We start from the raw sequence: 16,148 nt of genomic DNA, 5'->3' as shown, positions 1-16,148 counted from the left end.
GACCCACTCAGAACGGGTCTGCATCTAACTCCCCAAATCTTCACATTCCCCCGAATAAAAATACTTGTGAAACTGATAATATGTACTAATTCAGAGTACCTGTACTTTACAGACTTTCAGAAGCACTGCCATACAGTTTTACAGTAACATCCCCTTATTAAACATTTGACTGACCACCCAGTGAAACCTCAGCATGTCTGATCCTGTTGCAAGTTAGTAACACTGAAGAACAGGCGCACTGTTTCAAATAAGCCACAAAGTCAAAAACAACTTTGTTTTTGGATGAAACACACACAGCATAATTACATAATTACAGTATTTCTAAGCCGCCGGTGCTTGATGTGGATCAGGTTGTTATTTACATTTGACCATCAGTGTTTACCATAGACTCGTTTCTTAATCTCATTAGACTTTAATTATAGTTGCTTACATTGACTGAACTGTTGATTTTAAAGGCAATCAAAGTTGCTCTTTGTAGGAATTAACTAAAAAAAAGAAATGAATGTAAATAAGCGAGAAATATGCCAGACGGATGGACATCTGGAAGAAATAATAATACTTGTTTACAGTGCTAGTTGGTAGTGTCATTGCATAGTTAATTCACAATAAAACTTTCCCCTATGACTGCAGCAAGGGCGTTGACTAATTCGGGTGCAATTATAAGTCCCCGATCACAAAATTTACTGAGGCTGTAGTCTATACAGTCCACTGTTGTTTTTCCACAGACCTCAAACAAGCCGATGTAGCATTTCAGCAGTACGATTTATTCCTTTAGTTCACAAAATCAGTATAAAGTCATCAGTATAAAAACTAAGTTAAAAGTTATTTCAAAAGCGTTTGTCTCATGTTTGACTCCGACTTGTTCTTTTTAAACTGGGATGGGCAGCAAAAACCCTAGAAAGCTTCCACGTGTCCCAGACCACATGACACATGTAATGCCCGCAGCACCATGTTTAAGAAAACCATACCACTCCAAGACCTGTAATCTAGTCCCTGGGTCATGCCACCCCTCGACTTCAGTCCGCTGCCATGCCCACCCCTAACTTACAATCACTTGAGAGGAAACTTCAAATTAGTTTGCCAGATGGCGAAACAAGAAAGATCAAAGTTGAAATCCACTGAAAGTGATAACATTCCTTCTGGGCATCTGGCTGGTTTCGGATGGCGGGTTGGTTGCAACATTACAGAGAAACGCTTTAGAAACATAAACATTATGCTACTTCATCTTTTTCCTTCCCATCTGTCACAACCACACGGAGCCCAAACGGCAGGACACTCCCTTCCTTACAACTCCAGCCTGGAAAGACTTACTGTAAATTCCTCCATGCCACTGTTTGTTTAACTTAGCCTAAAGGAGTCGGTTCCTTATCACAATATTCAAACTGATACAAATTTTTTCTCACACTTTATTGTCATGCAATATCATCTCTCATATTTCATGTGACTGAAAATCACTGAATTCAATGTTATTTTGTACTATCTATATAAAATATTATAACTCAGTGGGTTGCCATTTTCTGGGAAACATTTCAAATGATGTAATTCTCAATCCTGCATCCAAAATAAAGTCTGTGGAACAGTTCTAAGTCACCTTGTGTGACCTCTTTCCCTTGTGTGTTCCTCAATTGAAATGCCCTCTGCACCAAAAAGAAACAAACCCCATTGAGACACTTTTTATCCCAACACGATAGGGGGATCTCCTCATTAAGGCCCCTGCAAGCACAGTCATCGGACAGACACAGAGCCCAAAGTCCACAGGCCAGTCAACAGGGAGAGGGCTTAAATGTTTGGCACGGAGATACGGCCTGGCAGAGATCACCGCAAAGCACTTCTCTGTTCATTGTGAAAGAGGGATTGCTTTCTTTTCATAATAGCCAGAGCCAGAGAAGCACATGGGGATGGCCTTCTTGTATGACCTGTTTTGCTGAAAGTGATGTATCGTGATAGCCATCTTAACCCTGCTTTCCTCTTCACTTAGCTGCGGCCTATTCTTCATTCTGAAACAGTTGCCATCCGCATTTCAGTCAAAAGGAAAAAAAAAACAGGTTTTTAGATTAACACTGACGTTTAATCAGAGAAGAAAGTGATGCCTACACGACGCATGGAAAGTTTTCATCATCAATTTATCCCTAAATTAACTCAAGTAAGACTAAGACTAACTATGCAGGTGTACATTTGAGTTGAATCTGTCTCTACGTGTCAGCAATGTCATTGACTGGTAACCAGTCCAGGGTGTTCTCTGCCCTTCATTCTAAGCAGGCTGGGATAGGCTCCAGCTTCCCTGTCACTCTAACAGGTTAATTTGTGTGAAGAACGAATGGAGCATTTGTATCGTTCTTTCCAGTATCTGGCATTACATTTTTTCAAGAGTGACATTAGGGTAGCGGGGAAATGCTGGAGCCTATCCTAGCTGACTTTGGGCATCTGACATGATAGAGGGAAAAAAAGGTCTCCTCCTAGTCTGTGTGGAATTGGTACATTTTTCATTCATTCATTCATTCATTTTCTACCGCTTTTCCTCACGAGGGTCACGGGGGTGCTGGAGCCTATCCCAGCTGTCTTCGGGTTAGAGGCAGGGTACACCCTGGACTGGTGGCCAGCCAATCACACGGCACATGTTTTTAACCTAGCATGTTTTTGGAATGTGGGAGCATGCCGGAGCACCCGGAGAAAAACCCACACACGCAAATGGTAATTCAAATTATCAATTATTTTGTGGATTATTTTGAGTCTTTATTGATTGATATTATGCAATGTGGTGTTATGATTAAAAACTAGCAAAGAGCAGTCCCATTACAGTAATTGTATTACATGTCTACCATTTTGTGCATGGGAAAACTCGGTGCCCCCAGATCGGAGCACTACACCAGCAGAGCAAACCAAACTTTTAGTGTCAACTAGTCCAAAGCCCAAAGCATGAGAAAACATGACAATTGTAAAAAAAAAAAAAAAATGGCCAAATACCGGAAAAGACACCTGACCATGCCAAATCTAAAATGCCCGAGGGCGTACTCTTTCCAGGCCATTTGAGCGCAATCCCCCCCCCCCATCTCGGTTCCTGCTGGCCTGCACTCACACCGAGCATTAAAACCACGGCCTGTTTACTTGTTCCATCGCTTTTATTCTGCTGTTTTACTGCGATTTTGCAGGGTGTCAACTGCTCCTTTGTTTTTATTACAGTGGAGGATAATTATGGGCTTTTTGGATGGATGCAAACTGGGAATGTAAACTCTGCGTGTCATGAACTCAATAAACAAATTTAAAAAAATTTAAATCTAAACCTGTGTCTGTGCTAACTCTAACACGAGAGGAAGCTTCATTCTATAATTTTCATCAACTTATTTAAACTAACGATGCTTGATTTCTTGGGATAAAAACAATTATACAGAAGCTGCTATTTCATAGAAGGGTCATCATCATCTGGATGTGATTATCCAAACCATGTGTCTGCTTGTGGGTCAGGCCAAAACGACATCCTAAAAATGGTCTCATAGATAGATTTAAAGTCCATCTGTTTTTCAGAAAAAGGAAAAAGTTGTGACTCATGTCTGATTTCGGGACACAAATCATCATGATACAATAGTAAGATGCAATACCTGTACTAGAATACTAACATTAGTATTCTAGCTGAAGTCCCCCTAAAATAGGCCTAATGACGCCACTGATTCTACTGTTTAACAATACACTAACCGTAGTTTTAATTCATCTTCTCCGACAAATCCATCAAAGTCCTTATCTACTGTATATGAATTGAACAGCTCAGCAATTTCGGCATCAAACATTGTCGAAGTAAACAAAATACAAGTTAAAAATGACATGAAAATTGTATCAAACCTAACTGTGGATTTTCTGTATGCACCCCTATTAGTTACATATGTACAAAATGGCAAAACATTTCTTTTTATGTTTGTACGAGTCCTACTTTAGAATAGCCACTTCCTCAGAAGCCTCCAGTACAAATGTTGATTTTGAACAAACCTTAAAAGGAAAGGTTACGGTCAAATCGATTGGGAGAACACACTGGCTCGGTCTGTAAGTCTGGATTCGCTTCAACTGGTCGTATCAAGGCTCCTCGGACCAGTGACCTTACTGCAGCTGACCAAACATGGAGCTTTGATGAGTGAAATCAACAAAAAGGCAGTTATCACCACCTAAACGTATTCTTTTATTCTCTGAGGCCGATATATAAATGACACATTTAGACACAGAAGCTCATGTGAGAGGCTTGTAAAAACCCTGGGAGTCAGCAGAACTGGAATATCTTCTGCTAATCAATCAAAGGGAGCCATCTCATCAATTCATGGCCGATAGGATTCGGCCAAAAGCTGCAGGAATGGATGAGTCATAATCAGCCTTCCTGTCTTGGTCTCTACATGAGTATTTATGAACACACATACAGTATAATCATGCATGCATACAGAACATACACACAGTTGGCAGATTTAGGTCAGCTTCAAGGAAAACTGCACTTTGTTTGGAATTTTCCCCATCATTCAAAACCCTACGGGACCCACTGATTCCTTCTATATTCCAAAAAGCGGAAATATATGCTCCATTTACATGAAATGTGACGTGCATATAGCCAAGTTACAGCAACAGTTATTATTATTAACATTATGTCGATCTAGGGCTGCACGGCGTTCAAGTGGTTAGCACGCAGACCTCACAGCTAGGAGACCAGGGTTCAATTCCACCCTTGGCCATCTCTGTGTGGAGTTTGCATGTTCTCCCCGTGCATGCGTGGGTTTTCTCCGATTTCCTCCCACATTCCAAAAACATGCTAGGTTAATTGGCGACTCCAAATTGTCCATAGGTATGAATGTGAGTGTGAATGGTTGTTTGTCTATATGTGCCCTGTGATTGGCTGGCCACCAGTCCAGGGTCTGAAGACAGCTGGGATAAGCTCCAGCACCCCCACAACCCTTGTGAGGATAAGCGGTAGAAAATGAAATTAAATGAAATGAAATGTCGATCTAACTACTAGTACTAGTACTTCAAAGTTCCATTAATGCTTAGAATGGCCAAAATACTGTAATACTAAGTATTCCATGTTATAATGAATGTACCTGTTACTACATGGTCACAGCATGTACTGAATATAAAACCATTTGGAGGTGTTTTTAGTAGCGGTCTTTGTGGGCGCCATAGGTGGATCCCATTACGTACAGTACTGAGCTCTCTGTTTTTATATCTTTACTACGCACAGAGAGGCTTGTGTGGAAAAAAAAAAACGCAGAGTCATGCTGTGAACACATTCATATGCAACCGTGACCAGTGAAAACAGATCAAATATGTGTCAATTCACTCAAAAGAACTTGGTCAGAACATCCGTACTGTTGTGCAAAGTACTGCGGTCTCCTCTTGTTTTATCAGCACAGGCATGCGTGTCTAGACGCTATCAAAACAGCGAGTGGGGGTAAGAGAGTGGATGGCCGAGAGGTCTGACATACTCATCCCACAGTTATCACAGTCGGGATTAGACGGCAGGGTAAATAGTGCGAAAAACTAAAAGAGTGGGAAAAAAAGGGGGGGTTATGGCCATTTTAATCAAAATCAAAGGCATAATGACGTAGCTAAGAAGCTGTGAGAAGCATCGCACTTGCTGGACCAGGCCAGTATTCCCAGTTTTTATACACTGGTCTGGTGGTTACTGTATATAACAGCTAAACCACAGAGCCACAGATTTTCGTTTGATGGGACTCAGCAAGTTGGAAGGACTCAGCAAGTACCGAGAAGCTTTTTGTGAACAGGAGAAGGAAAAACCAGTGAGAAGATGGACTTTAGTTTAACGTAATTAGTTTTCCAATATATAAACCAGAGTATTTTGAGAAAATTATTATTTTTTTAGATATTAAACAGATCTGCTTTGAACTTTTACGCTTTCTCCCATGCTATACTCCCGTGCTGAATTTAAATTGGTCTGGTACTTTTCATGCAATCATGCTGACAAGCAAGAGAGACATCCAGTCCAACGGGCGGCTGGTGAGAACGTAACCTTTTCAGCCGAGGGATGCGGCGAGGAGCAAAATGAAAGCATTGATTCATGCCAGAATGTGCGTTCATGTGCGTGCGTTCATGCTTCCTATCTCACCCGAGTTTGTTTGATGAGCCAAACATATAACCATCATGAGTTTGAACTCCGGTGAAGCGCTTTCCAACATAAACAGTGAACTCTCCGGTCTCCTCAGAAATATCCTCCACCACAATCTCTTCCCCTGCCCCTCCATCCATCACCTCACTCTTTTCGAAAAACAACTGAGACACACATAAAGGAGTTTATCAGAGTGCACGGCTGCTGGAGATGGTCAAGTACTGACCGGGTTTTTTACTACCCTGGTACTCATGGACACTGAACAGACCTTAGCGTTTTTATCAGTTTCCACATCGACAGGCAGAGAGAAGGACAGACTTGTTGCAAATACGTTGACGTCACAGCCATATTGGATGTGGCGCATGCTCACTTCATACCTGAGTACTCGAATCACTTTAGTGAAAAACTGGAGTCAGTTAACTGACCGTCACTAATGGCTGCCATCAGTCATCAACTTCCTGATAGCATATCTCACTATCACATGATGAGTGGTCTCGGGATCTGTGTCAGTGTCAATTAACCAAATTATACGTCCATTTGGAGCCTCTTGACCAATGTTATCAGATTACAGGGTCAACTCTTTCATAAGTTTAAAATTCACATTGTGTATTTGTATGTATCACGTACACAAAGTACACAGTACTGAATAATAGCAAATATATAGCAACTGATCAATCCATGTCAATTTCAGATGTCAAATAATGTACCGATATAAGCCCCACCCATGTCTGGTTAACCACGCCCACTTCATGTTTATGCCCCACCCACTCCAAGCATAGATACATATACAGATCATTTCGATGGCTGAACAGATACTGATAGTGGTGTACTTGCTTATCCCTAATAACTAATAACTAATAAACTCAAGCAACACGGAGCTCTGATGTTTCCTGAAATTGTCATCTTCAGCAAATATCCCTTCCCGGGACTCTTTAAATCAGAAACTGTCAACGTGTGACTATACAGACAAGTTTGTTGGTCAAATAACCTTGAAAGACGAAGCGCTGTTGACTTAGGGAGGGCAGCCTTGAGACGGTGGCGGTAAGGGCCATGTAACACTCCTGATCCTTCTGAGGTGGCCTTTTTATCCTTCACAGTCCAGGTCCCTTAGGAGCTTGAGTGTTCCTGGGAAAGCGTCCAAGTCTTAAAAGAAATCAGCAACTCTGTGAACCTTTCAGTCCAAACATTGACTTTTACATAAGGCCAGTAGCACTTAAAGCATGCCATACGCTTCAGGAGATATCTGATCTGATGGAGTTGTCTATGGAAGTCCATTGTACATTTCTCCTGGAAAACAGGAAGGATTTACAGCCACATGAAGACCAGATAAATACTGAAGATAAATGCTGGGACTAACTCTATAGTTTTGGAGTGAAAAAGTAGAAAATTGGCATGGTCAGTATTCTTTGTTCTGCTTTTATTTTGGTTATTTCCTGTCTTGTCGTGATGGTTCCCTTTTCTCTGTGGCTTGAAGGTAGCTTTGTGTCAGTCTGGGTGTGGAGCAGCGATGTAGGCCGGCGCTATCAGTGTCATTTAAAAACCCAGAACCCACACCAGAAAAACACCAAATTGCTGACTTTATATATGTCTTGGTTTTGATTGCTATATATCATAAACAATATTCATAAAGATAAACACATCTATCATTTCTCTTTTATGGTGTATGTCTCTTGATTGTATATAGCAGTTAATTTCATCTAAATTTAAAAAGCCAAAAATTTACCAAGCTGCACGGTGGAGAAGTGGTTAGCGCGCAGACCTCACAGCTCGGAGACCAGGGTTCAATTCCACCCTCAGCCATCTCTGTGTGGAGTTTGCATGTTATCCCCGTGCATGCGTGGGTTTTCTCCGGGTACTCCGGTTTCCTCCCACATTCCAAATTGTCCATAGGTATGAATGTGAGTGTGAATGGTTGTTTGTCTATATGTGCCCTGTGATTGGCTGGCGACCAGTCCAGGGTGTACCCCGCCTCTCTCGCCTGAAGACAGCTGGGGTAGGCTCCAGCACCCCCATGACCCTCGTGAAGAAAAGCATTAGAAAATGAAATGAATGAAAAAATTACCATTTCCACACAGACTAGGAGGAGACCTTTTTTTTCCCTCTATCATGTCAAATGATGCTGGCTTCATGACTTCATGCAGTGTATTTGGTGTCATGATGTCCTCCTAGTGACCAAAATACTACATATCACTCGTATTGCTATAGGTTTTGACCATTAGTACACCACAGTATACTTACCACCAAACAGCAATCGTTAATGACAATATAACGAGGGATCAACAACAAGCAGCATCAGCCATACTGATAGCATCTACTGTGGGAGAACCATGTGTACGAGATGCATGTTGCAGAATGAAACCATATACTGCCTAACATTCTTACCTGTCTATCTCCGCTAAAACAGGCTACGACCTCCACCACTCTAATATTCCAAACAAAGGCACCATTGAGGAGTAAAAGGAGGACTGAATTAGTTGGGATGCTTGAGAAGAGCTTCATAAGGAGGTGATGAGGCCCACAGTGTCTCCCTTTCTGTGTTTGGACAAGTCTAATGGCTTCTCTGTTGTTATCACATGAATGAGGACTACCTTACAAAAACACAAAAAGCCGAGTTGGGGAGGTGGTGCCGTTTGGATGGAGCGGCAACTAAATAGCATTGCAGCTCTTTGTGGACATAATGTAGGTGACTGTAGGATTTTTTGTGTGTTACTTTGTGCCAAAAGATAATATTATGATAGTGAAGGATAACGGGGATGTACTTTCTTTCTGTCTGGTGGATACACTCCACTCCATCACAGGAATGTCAGACCACCAGAAACCAATGCTGACAACCTTAAACACCTGGCCACACCATGGACCCCCCCCCCACACACACATACACATAATCATATAGAAACCAGGGATGCAAAGTAAGGGAGGAACTGAGGAACAGTGTCTCTCAAAGTTCTGTCCCCTAGTTTGGTTTGCGACAATCTTCTGATTACAAGACAGTAAATATTTACCATCACTTTTCCACCGTCACATCACAAGTATAAGTCCAAACCAATGTAAATATTGCCACAGTTGCGGGCTGAAATCCCATATAAAAACCTTTGGTCTTGATTAAAGGCTTGAAAGCGCTTGATGATACTACTCTTCCAGCTGTTTCCTACCTCTCCTCCACTCTCCACATTTGCTTCTTCGGCCCAAAAATCCATCCAAATGAAATCATATTTCCATTACAGATAGAGTAGCATATTTACTGGATGTTGTCTGTTGATAGATTTATTCATGCTGGTTTATAGGATAAAGGAAAATCCAGTTCTGAGAGTGACAGAGTGATGAACGCGGTAGCCAAACCAGAGTAACAAACATGAGAAGTCTAATGACTTCCAGTTGCTGCCGTGGCTTATCGGGACCTGCGGCATTTAGCATACCAGGACATCTTTAATGCCCGATCAGATACTCCGGTTTTCATTGCATGCCAAAGGCCTTTAGTTCAAGTCTTTCATCTGAAAGGGATATCTTATTTATAGAACCTGCAGTTAGCCAGACATTGCATGGGAACTGCCTAAATTTGGTTCACGATTCCGGAATTCAGTTGATTTTTAATCAAATCTTGGAGGTAATTCCTGTATACAGAGATGTTAAATAATAATAATAATAATAATAATATTGCCACTTTCAGAGGATCTGGCAGTTATGTATACCGTTTGATTTTCGATTAGATTTTGTCTGTGAATGTGACGTGTCCTGACTGTGTAGCTGCGTGCAGTTGAGTTTGTTGATGTTTTGGTGTGGTTGGACCCTGTTTTATTTTTGCAACAATAAGATTGCTTATTGACCGCTTCCTCGTCACCGTAGCAACATCTGTGTAGACGTTACAATACGATCGTTATCCTTAATGATGGTGGCGAGAGTCAAGCGATTTAGGTGCGGCCAAATTGAGTACAGACACAATAGCGTATTCTTCTGCGGCACAGTCCAAAATGACCTTTTTAATTAACTTATGGAAGCACGTATGTATCCATGAAATGACATAACCACCTAAATCAACCTTTTTTTATAATGGGTAGTTCCAAAAATGACTTTATGAAAAGTTATCTAACATTTAAAACATCCCCATCCTATACTATTTGTCACCAACACTGATACAGATTGTTCAGTTGTGCAGCCACCTTAGCTATTTACAGTATTCCATTCATCATATATATTTTATTATAGCCTTGTTCTAGATTTACTGTATGCTGATTTTCACAATTCTGCTCAAGTCTGCTGCAAGGACTTACAAGCAAACCATCCTGAAAATGAATGAATGAATGAATGAAACCAGTGCAGAAATCCAGAGACAGATGGGCGCCCACCTCAGGTTTTGTTCTTTGCAGTGATCATTTCACTGATGACTGCAATGAAGGAACTCCCTTACAATGAGAATTTCTCCTTTACACTGAGAAAACAAGACACGAAGAACAATGTCAAAGTTGCCTTGTCTTGTTTACATATTCTAAACACTATCCCATATTTTACAGTATTCCATTCATCATATATATACATATATTATTATAGCCTTGTGGTAGATTTACTGTATGCTGATTTTCACAATTCTGCTCAAGTCTGCTGCCAGGACTTAGGAGCAACCGTCTCAATTATCTGCATCCCGTATTGCAGGCTGCACAGGTTACGTCCGTTTACAGTACAGTAAATGGCAGCTGTGTTGCTGGCCGATACCCATGCTTAGTTCAGTGTTTGAGGTGAAACAGCATCCCTTATTGGGTTCTAAGAGTGTTTTTATAGAGGTTGTTGTTGTCTTTCAAAGCAGCAGCAGCAGCGGCGGCGGCAGGCGGAACCACCATCAGAGACGTACAGAGGGCCAGGATTCACACAGATGCCTCATTAATGTGTGATCAAGCAGAGACAGAGGACGTCTGTGGAGCGCGGCCAGCACTCTCGTCCTCGCCACAGAGACCCCTTTCTACACCTTGCTACCCCACTTCATCTCTTTATTGCACACCAAACACACCTATAATATCCGGTTCCACTGCCGGGCAGGGAGGAGGCAGAGTTAACCAAAGAGCAATGTGAAGCCGTGGGTACATACATACATACGTCGGCGGGTACGCATGTATACGTAGCGTGTGTGCAGAGATTAAAAGGAAATCAAAGCTCGCCAATGTGAGGACAGGTTGCTTTCAGCGCTGTTTGCCTCAGCATCAATTTGCAGGTTGTGCTGTGACTGGCTCCTGTGAGAGGTGAAGTGGACCCTGACCCGAGGGAGGTAAACACACCTCATCCCCAGGGTTCACTGAAATCAGATGGGGGGCAACAATATGCCACTGCCTGAGCTACAGAAGCCTCCTGTGCCGGACCACTAACATTGCTTTAGTAGTCATTTCCGACCTTCGCCTTCAATTTCCTCAGCGCTGTTCATACATAGCGCTGACAGTGGAGACTTCACTGTTGCTGTAAAGGAACCATTTTTTCACCCATTACTCAAAAACCCTGGTGTCACTGTCGTTGAAAAAATTGTGATTGGACAGAGCTACGAAGATTAGCAAATAAGAACATCATAAAATCACAGCAAGTTTTGCCAAAATAAATTTCAAAAGAAACAAACTCAGCACAGTCTGAATCCCATTAAACACATAAAACTGCATAAACACTGAACTCAGCAAAATGGGTCCCTGACATAATACATCAACTTTGCTTAAATGTTATATTATTAAGTATATTTTTGTGTATATAATGTTCACCCATGATGAACTAGCGCTCGCTGCTCAGTCTCATTCCGGATGTGACGTCATCGGGGTGACACCTCTCTGCTAAAGCATCGTAAACAAACACTTCTCCAGGGAGATCGTGCACTTGGTTCAGTATATTTTTCAACAAAATAATAACCGTGCCAAAACGGTGTTGCTGCTGGATGTTTACAGTGTCTGATTAATACTGTATGTTTGTTTTCGTTTTCAAAAGATGAAGGTTTGTGACAAAAATGGATGCAACAGGCTGCACGGTGGTCGAGTGGTTAGCGTGCAGACCTCGCAGCGAGGAGACCCGAGGTCAATCCCACTCTCGGCCATCTCTGTGTGGAGTTTGCATGTTCTTCCCGTCCAAAAACATGCTAGGTTAATTGGAGACCCCAAATTGTCCATAGGTATGAATGTGAGTGTGAATGGTTGTTTGTCTATATGTGCCCTGTGATTGGCTGGCGACCAGTCCAGGGTGTAACCTGCCTCTCGCCCGAAGACAGCTGGGATAGGCTCCAGCACCCCCCTCGACCCTTGTGAGGATAAGCGGTAGAAAATGAATGAATGAATGAAACAAGTGCAGAGAACCAGAGACAGATGGGCGCCCACCTCAGGTTTTGTTCTTTGCAGTGATCATTTCACTGATGACTGCAATGAAGGAACTCCTTTACAAGAAGCATCTGGCTTGAAAGTATGGTGTGAACACATTTTGAAAAAGGATGCTATTCCGCAGGTACACTGAGAAAACAAGACACAAAGAACAATGTCAAAGTTGTCGCAGAACGCCACAGAAATCGTGTCTTGTTTACATATTCTAAACACTATTCCATGATAGCGACAAGGCTGTACTAACCAATCCAGGGTTTGAAGGCAACTTATCTTTAGCTTCATGTCTTAAGGCTAAAGCCCATGTTCTGTAAGTTCTCTATTTCATCTCCAAATGTTTCTTTTATCCTCAAAAACTATTGACACATTGTTATAATCCCTGTAAACATCCTCTGTCTCGTACACCACTATGTTTGTGTAGCTTGGTGCTAGTACTCCCATCGCATCACTTCCGGAAACGAGAGCAGTGAGAGCTTTGCAAATGTACTATTCGATTAAAAAAATTTTAGCAATGTAGAACATAAACAATATCTAACATATTTAAGCAATTTGATTAATCAGGTCAGGGACCCTTTAAAAGTATTCTCATTCAATGCAACTATGCCATAATTGACTCGCCTTGCTTAATTTGAACACAACCCCCCAGCCAAAGATCCACCTCCTAACAGGCTTCTATTAAAAGAGACAAAACAGCATGTAGCATCCAAAGTAGTAAACTCGCCAGCCTTCTGCATGAATTAGGTCAGGCTATCAGGCCCTGTTGAAGAGCCGTCTTGCATAGTGGGCCTATTCATAGCCCCAGGGTGTAAAGTGAGATGTCAACAAACAGTTTACTGGACCAGCAGCTATGAGACTCCAGTTTGACCCCTACTACCAACATTCATCCTTCAGGTTTGAAGAGGGAAACTGTTCCAAATCAAATCACTTAGGCAAATAAAGATATAAAATAAACACTTTATAGGTTTTTATCCACCTGTTTTACTGCATTTTTTTCAAATTTCACGCAATAATAAACACCTTCATGTGGAAATATTACACTTTTGAAGCGTAATGTGTACTGTTGCAGGTGTTACTAAGTAAGTTCAGTTGGTTCAGGCTAAATATGAATGGCAACTAACTGATTTCTGCTGTATATACTCAAAGCAACTTGGAGCGATGTGGCAATGGGAAAGTTTATGAAGACTACATTATAGAACAACTGGTGACAAGCCTACTGATTTGACATTTCTAAATGCCATACTATTCCTGCCTCGGGAAATATATGTGAATGTGACAATTCGTGATTATCTAATTATAATGGTAATGGTTTTATTTCATTTGAACATGCATCAGATTACAATTGAATGCATCACATAATCAGTTCACAGTTCCACATGTCCAAAAGGAGTAGGAAGAAGCAAAGCTTATTAAATCCTACCCCTCATCTGGTACTTTTACAATCATTAACTGTTACATTTGTTCACTTCCTGCTTTCCTAATATAGTTTAAGTTTTTTTTTTTGCCACGTACATAATCGGTACCATAGTAACTGTCAATATAGTGATATGTATATATGTATGATATGTACATGGACAACTATTTTGGGATTTGATTAATTATTTTTTAATTTAAAAATGTAAATAGCCATGATGTCAAGATCCCAAATGTGAATATTTTTACCAACGATCTTTGTGTTTTCGGCACATCACACACATAAGCTTTGACTTTGCAAAACAGTCATCAACATTTTTGCATCTTCTGTGATCTAATTTTTCTGATACTGATTAGTTGCAGCCCTCATATCCATCCATCCACTCAAGAGGGTCATGGGATGTGCTGGAGCCTATTCCAGCTGACTTTGGGCGAGAGGCGGGGTACACCCTGGACTGGTGGCCAGCCAATCACAGGGCACATATAGACAAACAACCCTTCACACTCACATTCATACCTAATAATCGTCAATAAATTAATCGTCTCATTCTCATCAGCACCATCGGCACACTTAACAGTGTCAATATTATGCATTAAAACATAAAATGTTTTGTGACGATAGAATGTAAATGACTACCAAATGTAAAAGCCCCGCACTATGTCTTGTTAAATCAACCTTGGCAGCATTGTCAGCATGTGTGGCCCACATGTGGCATAAATACAAAAACATGACCTCCACTTGATTAGCTCCAAAATGAAATCCAGCCAACTTAGCACACCTGCGTGGAAAATGCTATTCAAATTTGTTCTTATTAGCTGTAACATGTGAGGACATGCCTCGCCTCACTTACAACAATGACCCACCCCCACCTTAAGTTCCTTAAAAGAAGAACATTTGGTGGTTTTCGGGATTGCGGTCATTAACTCTTCTAACAAACAGAGCTCTGTGCAGATAAACAGCTAAGCACCACTCACACTCTGGCTTGGTTGTGCTCCACTGTTTCCACTTATCAGTTCACTTTCAACTCACTACAACTACTGTCAGACCACAGCTGCTATCCAATAGGAAGGCTCCATTTCATCATCACAGTTTTGTCGGTTTGTCTCTCACTGAGACTTCAGTAACATGCGTAGTTTAAGACACCTTGTGGAGGTTTTTGATACTAGTTTTTGTCTCCCTAACATCAAAGTAATCCAGCATTGTTTCAGAATAAATTGTTACTCTCCAGGGATTGTGTTTTATTGGTCAGTCAGCACCATGGACAGTGATACCCTCAACCGGACTGTTGACCTCTGGGGCCTCATCACACAAATCCGGAGAATTCTCTAGAAAGGTTTCAGAGGGTTGCTTTTGTTGAAATGCATGTTTGCAGCAAAAAAACAAAACAAGAAATATGCAGCAGGTTAACTGGTGGTTAACTGAACTCCATTTTCTCAACAATATGAACCAGTTATGTCCAATCATCTAATCATTTCTCAACAACTTTTTGGCTCAGCATTTTTTTGCCTGACTCAGCAACCCTTGTTCCTCATTTCACATAATATGAGAAGAAATCCAACTACCAACAACTAACAACTAATTATAGCCCAGGACATTACCACAGACTGTGAGAACCATTCTGAATATTAACTATTATTATTTTTAATATTAACAAGCATGTAAATATTATGTGTAACAGTAACACTGGCGTGAGTGTGCACGTGCCTTTGGAGCCAGAGCCCTTTCAATCTAAATATAACTGTCTAAAGCTGATACCTAATGCTGAGTTCAAGTGCACTGCGTTCAAAAGGTTGCTTGTACTTGAATGTAAATACACAGTTGCCTCTGATAAAATAAACATATATCACAGACATATATAGTTGGCTACATCCAAAATATCACTCAGGCGCCATTTAAGCTAGCTAGCTTCAGAAGTTTAGCTACTCTCATCTTAAAAAAGCTAAATTATTATGTCGTGCATAAATAATACAGAGCAGCGATTAAAATAACCATTATGTCTATGTTCAGTTAATGTTTACAACGTGTACTTTGAAGTATGTAGAACTGCTTACAGCACTTAGCCGGCCGTCACGAACGTGGTGAAAGAAACACGATGAAACCGTTGCTCCACTTACTTTGTTAAGGTGGGGGTTTCGGGTAATGTCATAGCCCCGCTTCTTTGTGCAGACGAAGGCCTTCCCGGCGTCCCCTGACTTGTGCATCTCCGTGTCCACGGATTCCCGTCTCGCCAGACCGTGAGCCATGTCGGTGTCCCTTTAAATAGAAGTGTTGTGAAGGCAACAAGTGGATTCATGCGCATGTCCAAGGGGAGATGTGA

At 41.4% G+C, this 16,148-nt stretch overlaps 1 protein-coding gene across 1 annotated transcript in view; it reads right to left on the bottom strand.

Moving 5' to 3' along the window:
• The window catches only part of me1 (malic enzyme 1, NADP(+)-dependent, cytosolic), a 46,241-nt gene extending 30,093 nt beyond the window's left edge, over window positions 1-16,148 (bottom strand). Inside the window, exon 1 of the mRNA XM_058053650.1 lies at window positions 15,946-16,148. Coding sequence (XP_057909633.1) covers window positions 15,946-16,074 — 129 coding nt within the window. The 5' untranslated portion in view covers window positions 16,075-16,148. The remainder of the gene's footprint in view (window positions 1-15,945) is intronic.

The sequence above is a fragment of the Doryrhamphus excisus genome, chromosome 17, assembly GCF_030265055.1.
Source record: "Doryrhamphus excisus isolate RoL2022-K1 chromosome 17, RoL_Dexc_1.0, whole genome shotgun sequence".
Lineage (NCBI taxonomy): Eukaryota > Metazoa > Chordata > Actinopteri > Syngnathiformes > Syngnathidae > Doryrhamphus > Doryrhamphus excisus.
The sequence above is the reverse complement of the archived record's forward strand: the minus strand, read 5'-3'. Positions and strand labels throughout refer to the sequence as shown.